We start from the raw sequence: 21,952 nt of genomic DNA on the forward strand, positions 1-21,952 counted from the left end.
ACCACCGGATTATTCAGGCTGTGTCGCTCCGTAATGGCGGCGAGGATAGCGTTTTATTACGACAAAGCCTCGGATTCGGAATGTGAAGTTTCAATATTACCAGGAATTACCATGGTATATTAACTTAAGGGGGGCATATATTGTGAAAATCGGGGAACAACAACAATGTAAATGTAAACTTCGATACGTTATAGATCCGTCAGTCTCAACCAGGGGCTCTTATTGGCTGGTAGCTGGTTTCAGAGAGGAGAGCTGCCGGAGATTTTGGGCATTTTTGCAGAACTTTCAAGACCCACGAAAGGTCAACCTTTGGACGAAAACAAACATCAAAACAAGGTAAAGATATGTTAGACTCTCTTCTTTCATCAGAAAAAAATATGTTCACAGTCAACAGTGACTGACGTCCATATTTTTTTGTTTTAGTGACACCTCAAACATCTCACCAATTGTTTACTTTTATGAAAGCACATTTCCGTATTTTCTGGACTATTAGTCGCTCTGGAGTATAAGTTGCACAAGGCCAAAAATGCATAATTAGTTTGCAAAAAACATACATAAGTGGCAAAAGGCCAAAAATGCATAATGAACAATCAACTGCAAATCTTCCACTGTGGAATGATTACCGTATTTTCTGGACTATAAGTCGCTCTGGAGTATAAGTCGCAGGAACAGCCAACCTATGAAAAAAAGTGCGACTTATAGTCCGGAAAATACGGTAATTCACAGATTTAGAACATAACACAAAATAATCATCTATTTACAAATGTTTGCATATGTCTAAACTATTTACAGATGTGTGTGTGTAAAGTAAGCGTGCATGTGCAAACTATTTATAGACAACGTTTTTGAAGCGTTAAATACTGTACTGTAAATACGCGGCTTAGGTGGAATTGTCATATTTGGAGGTGTCCTAGCACGCTAAAGTGCTATCAATACATTTTGGAATCATGCTAGGTTAGCCGATGAACTGAAGGTTTGTAGGTGACTGACATCTCCAAGCGGCACTACGCCTTTTTAGGAGCGGCGATTACGCTAGGGTGGGTCGGAGCTGGCATCGTTTTTCCATCATGATGTCATGAAAAGCTGCAACGTTCGAGTACCTCCGGTCTTAAAAGTCGATTTCTTAATCTGCCAAATCATTTTCAACCGTTATTTCCGTTAAACCTCATTATTGCGTCACTTCAGCACAACGGGGGGCTGCTAGAACTTTCTAAAGTTGGGCCATGTAGTTCTTTGGTCTCCTGCCCAGACATGAGTTGATGCTCGTTGGCATCACCGTAGCCCACTCGGGGGCGGGTCAGGGGCACTTGGACCTGACAGGACGGCCCATCTTGACGGTGTGACTCAGCGCAGCTTGGCGCACCGAAGCGCGGTCCACTCACATATATTGGCAGTTCCTTTGGGTATGGGCAGGTAGGAGCCCACGCTCCAGGCTCGGCCGTGGTAGTGCCTCTTGCAGCGGCTGCAGTCGGGCCCCGTGGTGTTGTGCTCGCACTCGCAGCCCAGCTTGCCCTTGTCAAACACGCAGCTGTTGGCGTGCAAATTGCACTTGCACCTGAAACCAAGACAGAAAAAGGCAGCGCTGTCACGTCCGCACACAAACAAATCAATAGCAACATTTATTTCACACTTTTCATGGCAGTAAATTGAAATCCAGCTCCGGTTGTCTCAACAAAGCTTGATTGTGTTCTGCTTTTGGAGGGAAAAAAGCGAAAGAAAAAAAACAAGCCCTCATTTGTCGCCGCTTCTGAGGCAAATAGTCCACTTTTTCCGTGCTGAGCGCTAAATGAAAGACGCTCTTTGCTAAAGCGGCGTGAAACAGGGATCTGATTGACTGCTGATAGCGGCCAGATAAGCTGGGCTCTCCGTTCCCGGCTTTGCCAGAAGGTTAAAAGGAGATGCAGAACCAGTCAGAGGACGGGTGACCGTTCACTGGATTTGACACGCAACCTCCCCCCGCGGCTGTGTTATTTGTACAAATAACTCTCATCACTCGTTCATTCATCACGTGGTTCGAGAGCAGCGTCGATGTGACGCCGCCACGCCGGAGAACACGAGACGGAGAAATGACAGCGCTGATCCAACATCCATCCTAATTGACTTCCTGGCCTTGCGGGGACGTCTGGCATTGATGATAGATCACTAAAGGGAAGGGAAACCCTGCAGCAGGAGATGGGCGGTAAATGAGCAGCAACAATACACAACACTTACAGCGCACTCCGCAAGTACTGTACATACGTATCAGCCAGGCCAAGGCCTTACTGAAACATTACGTTTGACCAGGAGAGGTGAATACGGGAGCAGACGGCAAGCTTTTATCTCCAGGTATTAGCACCTCCATCCAGATGTAAATATGCAGCACAGTTTACAATATGGCACCTTTTGTTGCCACATATTCAGCCAATAAAAAGCACTGGATGTCCACGCCCACTTTCAGATTGGGTGGGATAGGCTTTGCCTGCATAGACTGCATTTAGAGGTGAAAACAACATGGAAACCAGAGAGCTGTCTTTGCGTAAAAAACAGAAAAAGACGAGAAAAGCTGAAAAATCGATGAAAAGCATCGAACCAATTTGGAATGTCCTAAAGAAGAAAGAAACCCCGAGTGTACAAAGTGGAACAGAGGTGGATGCTTGCTCACATGAACTGAATAATCAGATAAAATCAAATTGAGGTTTCTCATCTTTTTATCAAAGTTCTGCACTAGCAACTCTTTTGGCGGTTATAAAAAAAGCGCACAAATTCATGCGTAAAGCTTGAACTCCCAATGAGCGCTTGGCGCACCTTAATAGGAAGAAATAACCCGTGTCCCAACTCTAAACAGTATTTATTCCACCTCCCCCCGTTCATTTCCCCACGGTCCCTAACTTTTTAATGAATGAAAAGTCCCCTTTGCTCCCTGAAATGAATGACTGGGTGTTGCCCTTCTGCCACGCAGACGTCAGCGGCTCCCTGAAGTCAGCGGCAATGAGATTTGACCTTCCACTTAATTAAAAACCAGCAAAATCTGGATCATCTGGCCCGAATGGCGCAGGCAGGGGATGTGGAGTCCAGGGAGGGGGGCAGAGAGGGGAGGGACGCATCGCCGGGAAGTCGATGCTTTTGCCGAAGGCACTGTCATTTCACAATCAAGAGGCTTTTTTGCTATTCCCAATGCGGAACGTGAGAGCTGGTGAACATTTGACTTAGTTAAGGTGACTTTTCATCCACTCGCCCCAAAGGCTTGCTTATTCCCCATATACAAACATTCAGATATCATTTTAGTTGAGTTATTGCAGCATAAATGTAAACATGTTTTATTTTGCTTTCTCCCAGTCTGACAGTGACGCAACATCCTCAAGTAGAATCAGTCATCGGTTGGATTATCACTCCCTCCATGTATAGTTTTTCTGAAATGAATGAATGAGTTTATTATTAGTCAAAACATATTAAAATGCTATGTTGGTAGACCAGTACCAGCAAGGTCTCAATATGGCTGCTGAATGTTGTATTCTCAGGTTCAAGTTTCAGATAACGTGAAAAGGCCGTAAGTCTCAAAAAGAAATCCCCGGGAATTCATTAAAGAATTATTCCACCTATGTAACCTTCCTAATCCCACAAAATATGACAAAAAAATAATGAATGCTACATCCGAACTATATGACATGTACATGAATAAAGCAAAAGGAGCTTTTATTAGACGTGGAGCCAAATGGATAGAAGAAGGAAAAAGGAATTCAGCATATTTCTGTAGGCTGGAGAAGCAAAGGCAGGAAAATAATAGCATGACAATTTTAATAATAAATAATAAATCCTGTTGAGGTCGCACATGAAACAAGAATATCCAAAGAAGTCTTTACTTTTCACCAGAAGTTATATAGCTCCAAAATATCAGACAATCATCACAAGTCTTTTCTTGAGCATTTGTGAATATATTCCAAAAATAGATTATGATTTCAAAGATTCTTGTGATAGTCTAATTTTGATTGAAGAATTGAACGCCTCTGTTTCTATTCTTTCGTCTTCCTTCCGTCTGTGACGACTCGCTGGAAGTTTCTAGAAGCATTTTTGGACAGATGTAAGACAACTCCGGTGTCAAGTGTTTTCTGAAATATTCCCAAAAAGTACATTTCCTCCAATGATGACACATGGAGTAATAATAACGACCCCAAAACAGAGAAGAATCCCAAAATGATTGATAATTAAAGACCAATTACACTCGGAAATTCTGACATTTTTTCACATTTTCAAAATCAGACTCCAAAAAGGTATGGGAAATATGATTAATTATTATTTTTATTATATTATTATTTGTGATACACAATCAGGATTCCTGAAAGGATGCTCCATTCAAAATAGTATTAGATGGATGGATCATTGACGACAGAGATATGATCACAGATGATAGTTTCGGCTCTTTTTGGACGTTTATGAATGCATTAGTCATTTTAAATACTTATTTGTCTTTTTTACTTTTACTTTGTCAAAGTAAAGTCCTTGTCTTCTTTCCGCGAGGGATCCATGTACATGAGACAAAACTGTACAGAAAGCAGCCTCCCTTGAGACAGATCCTCCTCAGCAGTTCTCTCTGAAGCCGGCCATGGTCAGGCGCGGTAATGCGTCTCCATGCTGTATAAATGCATACTGAGAACTCTGGAAAACTTTTCCCTGACATGACACTCGGAAAAGCCTCACATGTCCTGAGAAGTGATACATCTGACAGATGAAATACTGCGTAGGGAGGAGGTGAGATGGGCAGGAAGGATCCAGGCCTGGTGAGGGAAACTTTGGCCTGACTGAAACTTTGAAAGAAACTCGACAACGCCGTCCGCGACATAAGCTTTGATATTTTTAATAATAATAACAACATGACCAGCTCCGAAATAAACAATGATTATAGTGAGGTTAGCTTCTCTGAGAGCAGTAATGTCTCTGATGCCTTTGGGGTGGGGGTGGGGGGGGGTCATGTATACAAAAACATCACGATGTGTTAAAACTTAAAGGCAGTGCAGTAAATAATAAATACAGTTTTCTTGTTCATATTATTATTATTATTATTCTGTTGACCTTATTTTTGCAAGTGCCTTCCAGCATGCTTGGGGGTATGAGGAGCATTTAGAAATACTTTCATATAATAGGAATCTTTATTTTACAATGTAAGATTAATATCTACATCAACAAACGTTAACTGTAGAGTCCTATATTTTGTTGAATGAAATATCGGAAGTAAAATGGACCATGCATGATGTCATTACCTTGAAAGAAGACTTTGGAGAAGAAACACGGCAACATCATCATGGCGCTCTACCTCCACCGCTTCTTACATTCCCAAAAGGTACCGTATTCCGTATTCCAATTTGTCATGAGGAAGGGTGGCAAGGCGAGCCGCAAAGTCACCTCATTACATGGAGATGTATCACCGTGAAATTGACGAGTCCGATTTGGCTCGTCTGCGCCGCGTCGCTCCGTGCTCAATTTTTGTCGTTCTTCTGGACTCTAATGAAATACATCTCAAGCCCATTGTTTGCCCAAACATAAAAGCTCCCCGCCAGGGCTCAAATTGTTGTGGGAAAATTGAGAATGGATCACAAGTTAATGCCCTGCGCTCCCATTCCCGTGTCGTCGTAACACGGAATTTGAATTTGCCTGTCGGCTAAGAAAGCTTGTGATTTGTTTCGATTGTGGGACTTATTATGGGAGCTGATGTAGCGCCACGGTATGGTAATATGCACCCCCCCCCAATATGGAGGATCTTCTTATTCATGCAGGCAGCGGAGGAAGGTGGAAGGAGAATAAATATGAACGCAGACTCCATGCACGCTGCGCAAGCTAAGTCGGCTAGCATAGACCAGGAGGGGCACGTTCAGATGTTCATTACTGGTGAACGCTCGATTGCAGAGACACTCGGGGGGGCATGCACACGTGTCATGTTTGATTCCACTGCGTGAAAAGGGGATATTACCCGATATTCATAATCTTTTTGTGAAATTTCAGCTGGTAAAGAAGCTAAACAAAAATAGTATGTTTATTTAGCTTTTATGGAAATTTAAACTGGTATTTTTCGGACTATAAGTCGCACTTTTTTCATAGGTTGCCTGTTCCTGCGACTTATACTCCAGAGCGACTTATAAATGAAAAACATATTAATGTTCCATAAACACTGGACACCTTTTGTGTTCATGTTTATTTTTAGTGTATCTGAATTAGCATTGTGTTAGCATATCTTACACCTATTCAGCCTGTTCTCTATTCTTTTATTGGTAGAAATTGTTAGAATCTGCTAATGTGGGCTCTTTTAAAGTATATATATATTTTTGGGGGGGAAATCAAAGCTTGTAAAAATGGTAGTAATAATTTACTTACATAATAAGTTGCCCAATCAAGTGCTTCCAGTATCCTTTTTACTGTCAACATTTAATACGATGACAACATTCGGTCCAGGCCCAAATACGTAGCCTCAATCACGCAAACAATACACGTTTGTTGTAACGTGCCATCGTGATGCTGACTTGATGCTAGCCGCCCTCTCATGATGTGAGGGTTCTCAGATGATGTAACGTCTTAATAGTAAAACATTGTAGTGAATATTTACCCAGGCAGCCTGGACCTTAATGAGCGCTAATTAAACGCCAGAGACGGAGCGATGACTGGCAGGAAACATCTCCACGTGTGACAGACATCTGGTGGAAGGATAAGTGAGCAGAGGAAAATAAAGAAATAAATACGGCTGACTGCTCGTGCGGACCTGCACTTGAACCCGACTCGCAAAGTCTGTCAATCACACCGGCAACAGCTGTCATGGTTCAGCGGGCACGTACTTGCAGGATTGTGTGTGTGTGTGTGTGCGTGTGTGTGTGTGTGTGTGTGCGTGTTGATTCCAACAAGTAGCAAACATCGCTGCCATGAGTTGATTGGGTTATTGCAAGTAACAAAATAAATAAATGTTGCACTTTGGCTAGCTGTCACTCCAACGTGGCTGCAATCACATGTCGGTGTGCTAGCATGTTTGTTTGCTAACGTAACTCTTCTACTCCTCACCCGCTACCAAACATGCACGCCGAATGTGTTGGCTGCGCTATGACGTTTTTATAACGAGTACACCACATGGTGGTTTCTCATCAAGATATCTTATATTAATCCCTCATCACCTCACGGTTCCATGTCCGTAGCTTCACTCGATCGTGGTTTTTCAAAAATACATTCATTAAGTGGCCAATTAACCTAGCATGTTTTTGGAATGTGGGAGGAAACCGGAGTACCCGGAGAAAACCCACACATGCACGGGGAGAACGTGCAAACTCCACACAGAGATGCCCGAAGTTGAAATTATAATTATAATATTAATAATATATATAATAATAATAATATATATGATGCAAGAAAATAAAAGTGCAAACCAGTCAGTGCATGATTGACGACATAAAATCTATAAAAAAGAGCCTAAAAACATATATATGGAATCAAACTTGGGTCACCTAGCTGTGTGGTCTGCGCGCTAACCACTCCAACACCGTGCAGCCTAATGCATGCGTATTTAAGCAAAAGTTTTAGCATTGTCAAGAATAAAAAGGGCATCTCCAAATTGAAAAGACACATTGAAAGACATTGTGATGATGTGTAATATCCTATACTGGTCACAAGGTGTCAGTAATGTTACATTGAGGAGACGCTAAAATACACAACGGGAAGTATAAAGATACAAAAAGCGAGTCCACGTGTCTTATTATGTCTAATATGTCTTCTAATATGTGTACCAAATAGATGGACAGAAAAATAGGTGGGTCGGTCGATATAGCTAGCATGTATTATAATTAATAATGCAGTCATAAATGTGCCTGCAGAAGACACCACGGGTGATAAAAGTAATAAAAAACAGAAGAATAAACCCTGCCTGCTTTCAAGACATCTTAATTCTGTTCATCATCCTTTCAGAAGTCATGTTGCGTCGCTCTGATGTTTTACGGCAGACGGCTTCCACACAGCATATATAAATATGCATATATACATAAGTACCTATATAAGAACCGTGCCCACTCCGCCACCTTTCACACCATTCCCTTCCTTATTGATCGCATGTCGCTGGCTAATTAAGACACGGCCTAGCGGCGGGCTAGCGCGGTCAGAGCAGCTACAGCGGGGCCTGGGAAACAGCAGCCCGCTAATCCATAAGCTGCTAATGTGCTCGTCCTCCATTCCTCCGTGTCGTCCTCTACATTGTCTTCTTTTATTTCCCCATCTCTTTTGACCTCCTGTTCTTCCCTCGCATCGTCCTCCACCCCAACCCATCGTATTAAACGGACATTAGAAAAGGAAACATCCACGCTCCGACTTTAGCACCCAGCCTTCACTCTTTGACCTCTAGTTCAAGGACAAACCTTAAATGAAGTACACCGTTGCTGTTGTCTCAGATTTATTCTGACAGTGCTTTTGGACATTTGCCTTATGGGTAAATGAGAAATTATCTTTTTTAAAAACGTCCCTTAAAATTAAAGTAACAAGTGACAAAAAAAAAAAAAAATAATAACAATAATAATAAAAAAAATAAAATTAAATAAAAGTAACATAAGCAGCTTCACGCTGGTGCGATATCAGATGATAACATAGCTGCAGTATCTGCAAACCCAAACCATACTTGGCGGGGTCCACCCTGGACTGGTGGCCAGCCAATCCCAGGGCACATATAGACAAACAACCATTCACACTCACATTCATACCTATGGACAATTTGGAGTGGCTAATTAACCTAGCATGTTTTTGGAATGTGGGAGGAAACCGGAGTACCCGGAGAAAACCCACGCATGCACGGGGAGAACATGCAAACTCCACACAGAGTTGGCCGAGGGTGGAATTGAACTGAGGTCTCCTGCGCGCTAACCACTCGTCCACCGTGCAGTCCCCGATTCATTCATTTTGATGCAATTTTAGGATTGATCTTTACTGAATAGAAATCCTTTGTGATGGGAGGACTGTAAACCAAAGATGTCGAACATAAATGGCGGATGCCAAATGAAAGGCCTCCTGGCAGCCTGTGTTAATTTAACGAAGCAGCGTAAACAACAAAGCCTGGGAGACCAGCTCGTTATTTCCAAACATCTATTAGAGCTGAAATGACTTTGCCAACGTGACAAATCCTGACAGAGACGTTGATAAAACATTCCACATCGGGGATGGTCGTGTTCATTAATGAGTGGGCTTATGGTTTAATATTGAACATGCAAGAAATTGGACTTTCTGACTTGCCATGTCAACGCAAGTATGTCATCATTTGCTTGTCATGCAGGAGTAATTCAATTTGACTCCAGCAGTTTGGTGGATCCGTTCACTCCACCGAGCCGCTGGAGCACACGCACGCCATCTTCGATCACCGTCAGTTCGCCGTGTTCATCACGTACGGACGCGTTCTTTAGCGGAGGGGAATGCTACGCCATCGTAACGGTACCTCGCCTCTCAGGTTGGGTTCACTTTGGGTACAGCAAGTGGAACAAATGGAAACCAAAAACACGAAATGGAATCGAGCGAGTGGGTTATTCTCTAGTCAATAAAATATAAATATGAAAACAATATGAAAATGATCAAGCATGTGGCCTAAGTCATTTTTGGACAGAAAAAATTTATAAAATAAAAATAAAAATAAAAATAAAAATAAAAATAAAAATAAAAATAAAAATAAAAATAAAAATAAAAATAAAAATAAAAATAAAAATAAAAAATATATATAATAAATAAATAATAAAAAAGTCATGTATTTTTGCAACCTAATACAAAGAAAAAAAGACTTTTATGATAAAAATACATTAAGAACACAGCTAGACGGACTTAGTGTATTAATAACTCCACATGTACGCAAACCAAAGCGTAAATTTGCCATATGCTAACCAAGGTTACACCCCTCCAGGTTGAACATAGACCTGTTTTTCTTCCCCGTGTATGCTAATCTAAATGATAGCATTTAGTAGCACAGTGAGTGGGAACATTTGAGTGCAAAAGGTTGTTTTCGGTTAGCGGGTTGTCACCTGAGCTTCAACGGTTACGGCGACTTAAAAGGCTGAGAGCGACGTTATTATTCACTTTGTAGAATTACAAAGAGTATAAAAAAATAGCCTGAATCTTCCCTCAGAGGTATACACCAGTTATTCATATTCAATTTAGATAAAAATGAATAGTTTTAGAAGCGCTACAAAGCATTTTGCTGTTATTTTATGCTCCCTAATGTTACCCCGAAGCCATCATCCAACTCTGCATACCCCCCCGCTCCCCCCACTACACCATCCTCCTCCTCCTCTGCCGGGAGTCGCGAGCTCATAAAAAAAGCTCACCGCTTCACACACTTCAAGTGTAGCAGACACTTAAAAGCAGTCTAAATTTGTAGCTCCTTTGCAGCACCTTCACGACAGGCTGTGCGTCCCGCTGGAAAAACACACCCGGGGAAGATGTAAACCTTCTTCAGTGGTCACACGCCAGCAAGGCAGCAAAGCAGCATCATCATCATCATCTCGCATTTCATCTGCTGACATGCGGATATCCTTTTTGTGAGCCGCCTCCGCTGCCTCCATCTTTCTCCATCTTTCTCCATCTTTCTCCATCTTTCTCCATCTTTCTCCATCTTTCTCCATCTTTCTCCATCTTTCTCCATCTTTCTCCATCTTTCTCCATCTTTCTCCATCTTTCTCCATCTTTCTCCTGCTGGAAAATATTCCTTTAGCTCCACGCCATTTGGGGAGGATTAACAATTGTCACAGCGGAAAAGCAACAGGATTACACGGGATTTGGACTCGGTTCCCGGCCGCGTCCAACACACTACCTCCACTTTCTTAAGACTGTTGTCTTATAGCCAAACAAGAACTCTGTTTTATTTTGTGTGATGGCAGAAGTAGCTGGCACAACTAAACAGTGGTGCCCCCCCCATAGGTTGTGCTCCAAATGCATTGGAAGGCATGCTAAGATTATTATTTATTATTATGTATCATTAAATATTATATAATTTAATTTATCATTAAATCATTAAATATTATATATTTATTTTATCATTATTATTATACTACCTTTCCCCTTTTTCAGGAGCACTTTAAACATCAGAATAATGTAGAATGTCATTTCATTTTAAATTTAGTTTTTGTTTTGTTTTTTTACTAAATAAGACATCCGACTTGCAAGTCATGTGTCCAGTTTGTATGCTAAAAGTTGACATCCTTAGAAAACAAGTGGTGGGCCGGATTCACACGCTTGGTGGGCCGCGTGTGGCCCCCGGGCCGTAGTTTGCCCACCCCTGGTCTCGAGGTTACCTTGCCTGATTGACAGTTAAACAGGATTTCTACGGAATTATCGGAATGCACTGCCATACTGAGATAAGGCTTTTCCCATTTGGCTGGAGCCAGAAGAGGAACTTCCAGGACTTCCCGAAAAAGGGAAAACTGGCTTGTTTACCAAGGAATATGAAGCATAAAGGATGCATATAAAACATGCAACTTTTATGAACAGTACACTCTAACACTCTAAGCGACAGTAGCGTGACCTCTAGGTCACCTTCAAGGTTCTAATGAGGAGGACAAGATGGACCTGGCATCAAACACTTGAGTGCTAGAACTGTAATGTCGATACTAAGATGTTTTTTTATGTACCACATGTTTTGATTCATTTATTTTATTGTCTTTATTTTCTTGACATTCCAATTGCAATGTGAAATACTCCTGAGAAATTAATGTTTGTTGTCTTCCATATGTTTTACACACATTAATATGCCATAGATTAGCATTGCATGCATGAAAAAATGTTGCCAATCATCTGATTCATTACAGGGAGACAAAACACCGACACCGCCTTCCTGTTTTGGTGTGTTTTGTCTTGAACGGGCATCTCAGCTCCCAAGCAGAACTTCCCTTCTGTATAGTCCACATCCAATATGTCTCCAACATCCTCTTCCTTTCACTTTGACTCTCCATGTCAAGTTTTGTTTAGAAGTCCTGAGAAGCTTTCAGACCAAAAAGTCGCCCAAACAGAACGCCCCTGAGATCAAACCACAAACCTTCTAATTAGCCAGGCCAAGCTCACATTTGGAAGAACCTGCCAGACTCTGTCCTCCACCGACACGTCCCAGATGATTAGAATTTAATCAGCCGCAAATGCTCTTAATTACAAGATTAGTCTCCTGCCAATTTGCCAAACGTGTTAATGCTTCTAATTTGCCACTGAAGCCCACTGAATTCCAATTAGGCGCTAAGTGTTTCATTCCACCCCGGCCTGATGGGTGGTCACTGCCCGGGTTTTAACCAACAGCAACGCGGCGCCCGTTGGAGAAGCAGCTGCAGACCCTTTATGAGGCGTTCGTGGGCCGTTTGCAGACGGCGTGAAAAGACAATGTTTCCATTCCCGGGAACACGGGCGTACGCCCACGACCCCACGGCCGCTTTTGAAGCTGTCCCGATTAAACATCTCTCACGTTGTGTAGTTTATGGCCGCGAGTGAAGCGCGTGGGGGGGTCGTATTTCAACTGACTGAAGGTGAGTGAAAGCTTTATGGCTGCAACGCCAATGGGAGTGTTGGGTTAATTCATTTCTTGCTTAATCGTCTCGGGCCGTCGAGGCAAAAACACTCGGCCATCCAGAAGCTGTTGATTCAGCCTCAAACCGTTGGTTGCCTGGCAAAGCGTGCTGACCCCAATCCAGCCTTGATACTGGAATTTAGCTTTTAGCGTGCACGTAGCTTTAATGCTAATGAGCACAGTGATCCACTTTCCTAATATACACAGGAACACTTGGCCAACATAAGCCTCCTCTGAAGGCTCATGAGGAGGAGGAACTCCGGTTTGGCTATTCATGCAACGCTGGCATCATATTAATCATCTCATCATTTGAATATGACATCGTAAACCTTACGTGAGACGCTAACATTATTTCACAGCCAGGAGGGAGGCTGTTCCCTCCGTGGCGTCATGCAAACTTAAAGAAAACCTCCTCTTCAAAAATGTTCTGGTTAGTTTTGATGGTGTTTTTTCCAAATCTTTACAACTTGAATAAACTAATAATGGCTGAAGTCATTTTTGGAAAGAAATGAGTTTTATATAAATAAATAAATATATAAATATAAATAATGTTTATTTAGTATATATATATAAGTTGTTGCCATAGTTGTTAGTTTAGTTTCTCCTTGGATGCTCTTATTTTTGTATTCACTTCCTGTCTAGTCTTGTTTCTGCTTTTCCTGTCTCCCACACCTGTTTCTAATTTCACTCCTGTCTATTTAGTTCAGGTGTGGGCTCCTTCCGTTCTTGGTTCATTATCATTCGTTTGCTTTGTTTGGCCAGTTGCTGTTATCCTGATGCTGCAAGCAAATTATGAATAAAGAAAACCCCTTTTTGTCTGCATTTTGGTCCTGCTCTTTGCATCCTGGGGTCGCCCTGTTATGCCAACGGGATAAAGATTGACATGAGCACTGATAAATAGATCATTATCATCATCCTACATATCTTTTATTCCACTCTGATGGTGGCATACTTCCCCTGGCATTAAAATGCATTGGATTTTAACTTCACTTCTTAGTCCACTCAGATGGTCATGGTCTAAGTCTGCATATCATTTCATGCCAAACTGAAACGGAAAGTTTACGATAAATTTGTATCTGTTTACCAAGTAGAACGTTTGCTAACATTGTCTTATTGTTGGCTGAGCAACAAGTGGTTGCTTTTGGAAATATCACAAACTTTGGGCTGCATGTGTGGCTGTTTGTGTGATTTACAATTGTCTGTGAATGCAGCGGCAACTTGTGCCCCAGGAGTTACATGATGCACTTGAACGCACCACTTTTGACCCCGCTTGTTGAGTATGAAGTGTCCGTTGTCTGACTGGAATCTTTCCATGGTGTCCCAACACTAAAAAAACCACCTAAATGGAAACTAAACTAAATGGACGCTTCCTCCTTTCAAAATAAAGTTGACAGGCGTCTTACCTTCCCTGCACTTTGATGTCGGAGATAGCGTAGAAGTATCTGGACAGGTTATTCTCGTCCACCATGGTGGCTCCAGTGGCTGGCTTCAGCAGCTTAATCCTCAGGTCGGTGATGGTGAAGAAGTCCCTCAGATTCTTGGTGGTATCCAGCTGGCCGTACAACGAGGCCATGTTGTGCAGACGGGGCCCGGCGAACAGGGCGAAACGGTCCTTAATCTCGAAGCGTACCGTCTTGTCATTCTTCCACACGTAGCCTCTCGAGTAGTCTTCGGTGCAGATGATGTCCAGTAATGTGCGCTGGGTGAGATCGCCCACCGTCTTTGGTTCCATGGTGAAGCCGTCCAAGCAGTCGGTAGCGTAGAACTGATAGGGGGTCCACGTCCGGCCGTAGTCCAGCGACTTCTCCAAGACCATCTGCTCGGGTCGGCCCGATTCGAAGGTCAGAACGATGTCGTCGGTCAGCTCGATGGTCTTGTTCCACGACAAGGTGATGTTTACCTGCAGGGGCTTTGGGTATTTCTTCCACGAGGTGGACTGCCAGAAGGTCGTTGGGTTGCGGCCCTCAAAGTCAAACATCAGCTCGGGCGGATGAGCCAACTCCTCCGTGCTGGCGTCGCACTCGTTGTTGCACATGTAGGGGTTCTCCTGGAAATGCAACCAAATAGTGCATACGTGTAAGTCCACACCACCAGTCTTGGTTTGGCATTTTGGAACATCAAAACTTTTCAAAACCGTAAACCGCCACAACCAAAACAACAACAGTGTTGTACGATAGCACTTTTCCTTTTGCTATTGATATTATTACATGTAGTATTACCACGTGTACATTGTAGCCACTTATACTGCTCCACAATGTCACTGTACAGTTTGGAATTTATGTTTCCTCCTCCATGAACCAGAGCGCTACGGTGCTGGCAGCACTCATGCAGCCCCAGACGATGACACTTGTTTGTTTCATAAAAATATTCCTCAGTAAAAAAAAATCTTCTATATTATAAAAAGTGATACTGAAACAATGATACTGAAAGTTTACTCAGAGTTGTCTCATCTGCTTGGTTACCGTAATATTGCATATTACCCTATTCCCTATTACTCCCTATTACTCATTACAGATTCCCTCTTTTCCAGACGATAAGTTTATTTCAAATAAAAGTCACATCGGTCAAAAAATGCGCCATGAAGAGGAAAAAACAAAAATAAGTGTCATTTTTTCCTAATGTACTTCACCAAAGACCAAGCGTCTGGAGGTGCTGTCCTGTTTGTATTTCTATTTGTATTCAAGTAAAATTAAAAATACCCCCCCCCCCAAAAAAAAACAAAAAAATAAAATAATAATTAATAATATTTTTTAATTAATCCACCAATTAGCCTGTAAGGAAATAATAAAAACAACAGCCATAACCTCATTTATGGCAGAACCAAAAACTCAAATATTGTAGCGTTGGGTATATTGTGTTGTTCCAAGCTGCTGTTCCGCGTGTCAGCTATAGAGGGCAGTCAAGTTCAACATGCTGGATAGAGCGAGCGTTTGTAGGAAAAAGGCTAGAATAAGAGATGGAAGACGTGTTGGGGAGTGTTCATGCCTTGACAATTGTAATGGCATATATATATATCATATATGTACATATGATATATATGTATATATGTATACGCACTACTTCTATTATGACGACGTCGCTGTGCGGATCCTCCTCCGCTGCCACACAAGTTGCCGGTGTAATTGATATTCCTGTGTTGTATTGGAGCTGAAATGGGAATAGAATCCAAATGACTTTTTCTTATAAAATACACAGGGGTGGCTGCACATCCATTTTTCATGGGCCCGGGTCTGCTCCATCCCAAAGGCAGCCACCCTGCATGTGTGTGAACATGTTTGTGGTGAGAGAGGAGACAGTGGAGCTTCTCCGTGTATTGGTTGTGCGAGAAGGACCATGTGTTATTATGTGTGTGTGTGTGTGTGTGTGTGTGTGTGTGTCGAAGCACAGCCCGACATCAGAAGGCACTCCTCAATTGACATTCCGCTCACCCCCGGCCCCGGAACAATGAGGTTAAGTGCTGATGAGATTCAGATCAACTGTAAAGCGGCTCGATAATCAGCAATCATCTGACACCCTACACGCGGAATTATCTAAAGGTGAGAACAATGATTGGTGCAACGCTAGCCTGCTTATCTCCACCCGGCGAGGCGGCGCTTCCCTTTAGCGAGATTGACACTCGGCGCGAGGACGGCAGGAAAGAATACTGATAAGCTGCTCGCCATTACGCTTTATGTTGAGGACCACTTGCTGCTTTTGTCTCTGTGTGAGTGGCTCCAAATTCATTTTTATTTCAGACTTTATCTTCCTCAAAGGAGCCCGGATACATGTTTCTTTCCTGCTTCGGATATCTCACTTCATGTAGATTTCCTCTCGGCCATTATCAGCCACATGCTCCGTGCAATGACACGGAGGAAGATGCAGAGATTGTGGGTCGGCAGGCCCTCTGAACCGACTCAAAGGCTGTAGTGTAATCCAATTATGAAGCTAACAAGGGTTACGTCGCACACATGGAAGCGGGGGATGTAAAAAGAAGACGTTTCAGCGTTGGTTTCCAAGGAAGTTGACAACAAAGATGCATGCATGGAATACAGATATCTGAAAGCGTGATCGTCATTAGACAAATGCTCAGCGACTGATGGACAGGTGATATCGTTTGTCGTGTAACCTGGTTGGTTGGTTCCAGGTCCGACCATGATAAGTGAATCTCCACAAAGTAGGATTCCTTATTTAGAAACCAGAGTAGTTAGAGCATAGAAAACTGCTTTACAACCTTAAATACACCATTAGAGCCCTCTTGACGTGAAATAACACCCCTATAGTCCCATTTCTCACTATTATTATTATTATTATTATTACTATTATTCACTCAAAAAACTACAAGAGGTCCAGCATTTGTGGTTTAACCTGGTTGGTTGGTTCCAGGTCCGACCACGATATGTGAATTTCCACAAAGTAGCATTCCTTATTTAGAAACCGGAGTAGTTAGAACATAGAAAACTGCTTTACAACCTTAAATACACCATTAGAGCCCTCTTGACATGAAATAACACCCCTATATTCCCATTTCTCATCCATCCTTTTATCATTTCTTCCTTTATTGTCATTGCCCAATAACACAGCAGTGAAATTGCCAATGACATGTCGTTGCCTGGCTCCCGTGTAATAATTCATAATGATAATAATAATGTGGAGAATAAATGTACAACAATGTACAGCGTAAACATAAAATGGCACAAATAATTTAAATAACTTTGAATAAATAATAATAATAGTAATAATTTAAAATAATTTATGAATAAGGAACCTGACTTTTTTGAGGGGAAATTCGTTGATCACGGTCGGGTGTGGAACCAATGAATAAAAGATGACTGGTAAGAAGGACGATGTGGAGCATCTGTAATGTGCAGCACTTCAGGAGTTAAACATGGATGTGCTAATTTCAGCTGACGTTGCGTAGATGCAAACTAGAAATGGCGGGCGCCACGGCTTCATCCGCCGAGGTGATAAATTGTACCGGTGTTGAATATTCAGCAATGATGTGCGCCGGTTCTTGTTCTCTTCTTGCTTGAGGAGCATCGGATGTACGCGTGGACCCCGCTGTTCCGCGTGTGATTTCCCCAGCGGCCTTTCCCACTTGTTGACTGAAGCGTCGGCGGCTAATGACCTAGCCATTTCCCCGCCGCCAAGCGAGGAGCAAATAAGTAAATAAGGTGGACGTCGGAGGAAGCGGGGTCAGAAATTCATGGACTGGATTTCACCATCATCCCGTTCAAGTCCCCTCGTCATGACTAACACTCGGGGTCTGTCCACCCGGCCAGCGATGCTGAAGGCGCAGACCGAGAGAAGAAGGTCAGGACCTTTGATGGGATTTCCTGCGGTGGTTATTTAACAACAAAAACATCGCCTTTTGGGCAATCAATGGCTACTGTGGTCGCTTCGGCCTTGGGGCTTTAGCCGGGGGCCGACTATTGGAAAACAATAAGCCCCCTCAGCTTGATCCTTCACCTGCGGTCACGGCAGCCGCAGCGGGGGGAGGAAGGAGTCGGTGGAGAATATTTCCCCCATGAAATTCCAACCTCACCATGAAGACCATAAAGTTATTTTACAATCATATGGTTATTAAATGGGGTCACTGAAAGATTTTCAAGTCAATTTTAAATTTGATGAAAGGCTTCCGGAGACCCGCACGCCAAAAATGGGAGTTTGGGAAAAAAAACTGCGGTTTTCATAATATAATTTTAATTTTACTATTATTAATTTGACATTATTTGCATGCATACAGTATATTCCTCATCATTTCCTTTATACAACCCTTTATATGTAGTTACATGTACCACCCAGTTCATTCCCCAAATAAAGCATCCTATGCATTGCTGACTCAGCATCTGTGTTTTTATTGAGTGTGGCTGCAAATAATATAGTAATAGTAAATAATGGTAATGGTTTTATTTCACTTGAACATGCATCAGATTAGTCTTAAACTACACATATTTGTCTTCTTGCAAAGTTGTGCATCGTTTTTGTGTCCTTGTTAGACCCAGTTTGTGCTGCTCTCTGAAACTGCCACATTCCTTGCCTTCATATTCTTCCATTTTTAAGCAGCATGTAAAAAAACAAAAAAAAAACAAAGACAAAAAGCTCTGCTATTTCCTCCTCGTGTTCATGAAATATGAATCAGTTGGTCAAGGCTTTAGATCCTATTACAGCTTGGAGCAAATGTCACAAATTCTTGAGTATATATCATATATACTGTACAATATATATCAAATGATGCCTTGTAATAGAGACGGCCATTAAAAGTAGCTTAAAATATGTCCACGTATGAATTACTAATCTAAAACATTATATCCTAATGCTGTCCTTTCAGGCTCCTTATTCCTGTCAAGGTGCATTTATTTTCATTCAGCTGTTTTGTGGGTTTTTTTTGGGAGGTCATTATGATTATTATTTTTCATTTTATTCGAGATCTGATTGTTCAAATTAGATGCACTTCCTCATTCCACAGCCAATGACATTTAACATAATCCTGCTAACGATCGGCCCTGATTACTATTGCAAACATCGAGCATCGGCGAGCCCGGCCGCTCAGTATCGCTGTCATGTGACCCTCGCATGCCGAGCGGCGGAGAAGCGGGTGCAGCTAATAATGTCTCACACACACACCCCCCCGCCCCCAAGGTCAGTCCGATATGAGCAGCGGGACAATACGGAAGACAGTTGGGAATATTCTCATCCGAATGTCATCTCTGAAATAAAGCTCTTTATTATTATTATTATTAATAATATTATTATTATTATCATTATTATTATTATTATTGTTATGGGCTTTGTTTAGAAAAGGTCATTGTGTTGCCACGGCAATTCATATGTTCATTCTCTGGATTCGTTGTTATCCTTCCGTTGCTTAATTTGCACTTGGTTTTATTTGGATCAGGTTTAAAGTCTGGGACCGGTACCAGAGATCTCAAGGGTCATAAGCGCCACCTTTTTCATATTCTCATAACCACAGTAGCCACGTTTACATGAGGAGTTTTTCTCTTTCCGAATGACTTTTCCAAAAACGATGGTATCCATGGAAAGGAATATTCCAATCATTCCAATCTCATGACGGGGTCGCCAACATGCTAACCACTCAACCACCATGGAGAAAAAACAAAGTTGGAATTTTTCGAAGACGAGCTTGGAGAAAAAGTTGGAAAATTGGAAAGTTGGTCCTAATATCTGGCTTTTTTACCTACAGTATATGGGGGGTGGGGGGGGGGGGGGTCGGCGGTCCCTGCTGAACCTGAAACCAGAGGTGTTGCTGGTTTAATCAAGCCGTGGTCCTGCCTGGCCCAACACCTCCCAACCTGCTCATGACACCTGCACTTGCCTGTCGCACCCCCACCATCACAATTCTTCACCCAGTGGGAGCACCACAGGGCTCTGACGTGGCCTCTCTCTTTTTTATCCGCGGTGGTGGGAATTGATGGCAGGCGACAATAAAACGATGATTGGAGTTGAAGCGCCCGTTGATGGAATCACGAGGCGACCATCAGAGCGCACAATAAAAGCTCCATCAGTTGAAAAGCCAAGCTCCATTTGGCCAGAAGTCCTCAAGTAGCTCAACATAAGTGAAGGGGGTCTTAGCAATGGCCGCCGAGGCCGAAAGGGATGATATTCCAGGGAAGCCAATAGGAGTCTATTGGCCGTTGATCCTTTCAGGAACGCGCCGTAAGCCCCCGACAGAGGAGGCGTCTTGGGCGAGCTGCGCTAAGCCATTGCAGGGGGTGTCTGGGGGGGAGGGGGGGCAGCTTTGGCAGAAACTCAATAGAGCGTTCATGACCTGCAGTCAGGGCCGGCAGTGACTTCCTATTCTACTGACCTTCAGCTCAATTAAAGGACAGGGACTCGCCCTTCTTGGCAGCTTCCTACCCTATATGTACGAGGTGCCGGTGCCCCCCCCCCCCCAGGTGTGTCCTACTTCAGTACATTTCATATTCAGCCAAATAGCATTGAATACCTATGATCTGTCAATGTCTCTCACATAGTCTCTTCATATGGGTTCAGATTTCTGTCCTCAAATTCCCCCCCCCCATCCTCCCCCCCCAACCCCCGGCCCTGCTGTGAATTCTCTCACACATGTAACTCGAATGATAAAAAATGATAGAAAACCCAAAGTCGAACCCAGGCCTTCACCTGGCTGTGTGGCCAAAATGCTAACCACTCAGTCACCGTGCGTCCCGTCTGCCTGAAATATTCAAGTAAAATATGAATTATTTTGTAGAAATTTTAACCCTTAAAGGCCAATATATTAACACCATTTTTATTTTGCGTTGAATAGGAAAAAGCATAATACAGTATTCAATGGAATGCCAATAGGTGATATTGACATTTTGTCAAATAATAACTGCATTTGCTTATGTCAAGATTAATGATTAATTTTTGGTTCGTAAGAACCAATGTGTCATTTTTGTGTGACAATTCCAGGACGTGAAGATTTCACCTCTAATCATCCAACAGTCCAAAAGTCCCTGGGATGGTTTCCGGGTTAAACACAAGTTGGCACCGGCGCTGTAAATAAACGTAAGATGAAAAAGGCGAGCATCAAGTGTTTGAGCTTGGCAGGGCGCAGACGTGACGGCTGCAACTCGCTATTGGCGGTGATCAAGACAACAAAACACACAAAACGTCTCCTGGCATTCATGTTTCCATTTTCTGCACATCAAGCGCTCCGCCCTTGCAGAGGCGGTCCCTTTGAGGACGCCAACCGCTTCCAAGTCTGGCTCTTTGAAGTGCCAGGCCGGGCGAAATAAACGCTGATGCCGCCGCCGCCACCGCAGACCTTGATTGGGATTCACGGGGAGTCGCCAGACAAAAGGGAAAGGGCGCTTAGCGTTAATTAACACCTGTCCTCATTATCTGTCCCAGGTGGCACCGTACCGTGATGCGTTCGTTTCCTTCTCCTGTCCGGTGATCTCCCAACTGTAGTAGAGAACTTTATTTTTTCTTTTAGTAAGTCCACAGTATTGGGTAACAGGTTATAAATGTGACTATAGGGGTGTTATTTTATGTCCAGAGGGATAATAAGGATTTTTAAAATGTATTTATGTTGTAAAGAAATTTAGAAAATAAATGCAATTTCCTGCAATGCGGATATTCACAGACAACAATTTGGTCTGGAATTAATTAACCGTGATAATTGAGGGATGACTATATTTCCTTTGGGGAAAAGGGCCGCGGTTTTCGGTTCTAGATCTTTCAGAAGGAATTCATGATGAAAATGGAGGTTCCACCGTGGACAAACGTGCTGAGTATTTCATCCTAGAATTTCACCCAGGCTGGGTAATGCACCGCATTCATTTTCATGGTGTTTAGAAATAAAAGCAAGTGCATGAACAAAGGTCATTGGTAGAGACTGGCGGGGGTCATCGGCGAGGAACGGAGTGAATGGCAGCATTGTTTGCCAGCGTGTTAGCTCAGTATGTCACCGCACCTCCAGGTCCCCCATCTGCA

At 42.8% G+C, this 21,952-nt stretch overlaps 1 protein-coding gene across 4 annotated transcripts in view; it reads right to left on the reverse strand.

The window, feature by feature from the left end:
• Positions 1-21,952, reverse strand: part of LOC131109953 (netrin-G1-like) — a 44,651-nt gene that overhangs the window by 10,339 nt on the left and 12,360 nt on the right. For all 4 annotated transcript variants that reach the window (XM_078789086.1, XM_078789088.1, XM_058062540.2 and 1 more), the window contains exons 3-4: positions 13,921-14,564; positions 1,383-1,555 (exon numbers count right to left, since the gene is read on the reverse strand). In XM_078789086.1, the coding sequence (XP_078645212.1) occupies positions 1,383-1,555; positions 13,921-14,564 (817 nt within the window). The remainder of the gene's footprint in view (positions 1-1,382; positions 1,556-13,920; positions 14,565-21,952) is intronic.

The sequence above is a fragment of the Doryrhamphus excisus genome, linkage group LG2 (assembly GCF_037039965.1).
Source record: "Doryrhamphus excisus strain RoL-2023G ecotype Guam linkage group LG2, RoL_Dexc_Guam_v1.1, whole genome shotgun sequence".
In the NCBI taxonomy this organism is placed as follows: domain Eukaryota; kingdom Metazoa; phylum Chordata; class Actinopteri; order Syngnathiformes; family Syngnathidae; genus Doryrhamphus; species Doryrhamphus excisus.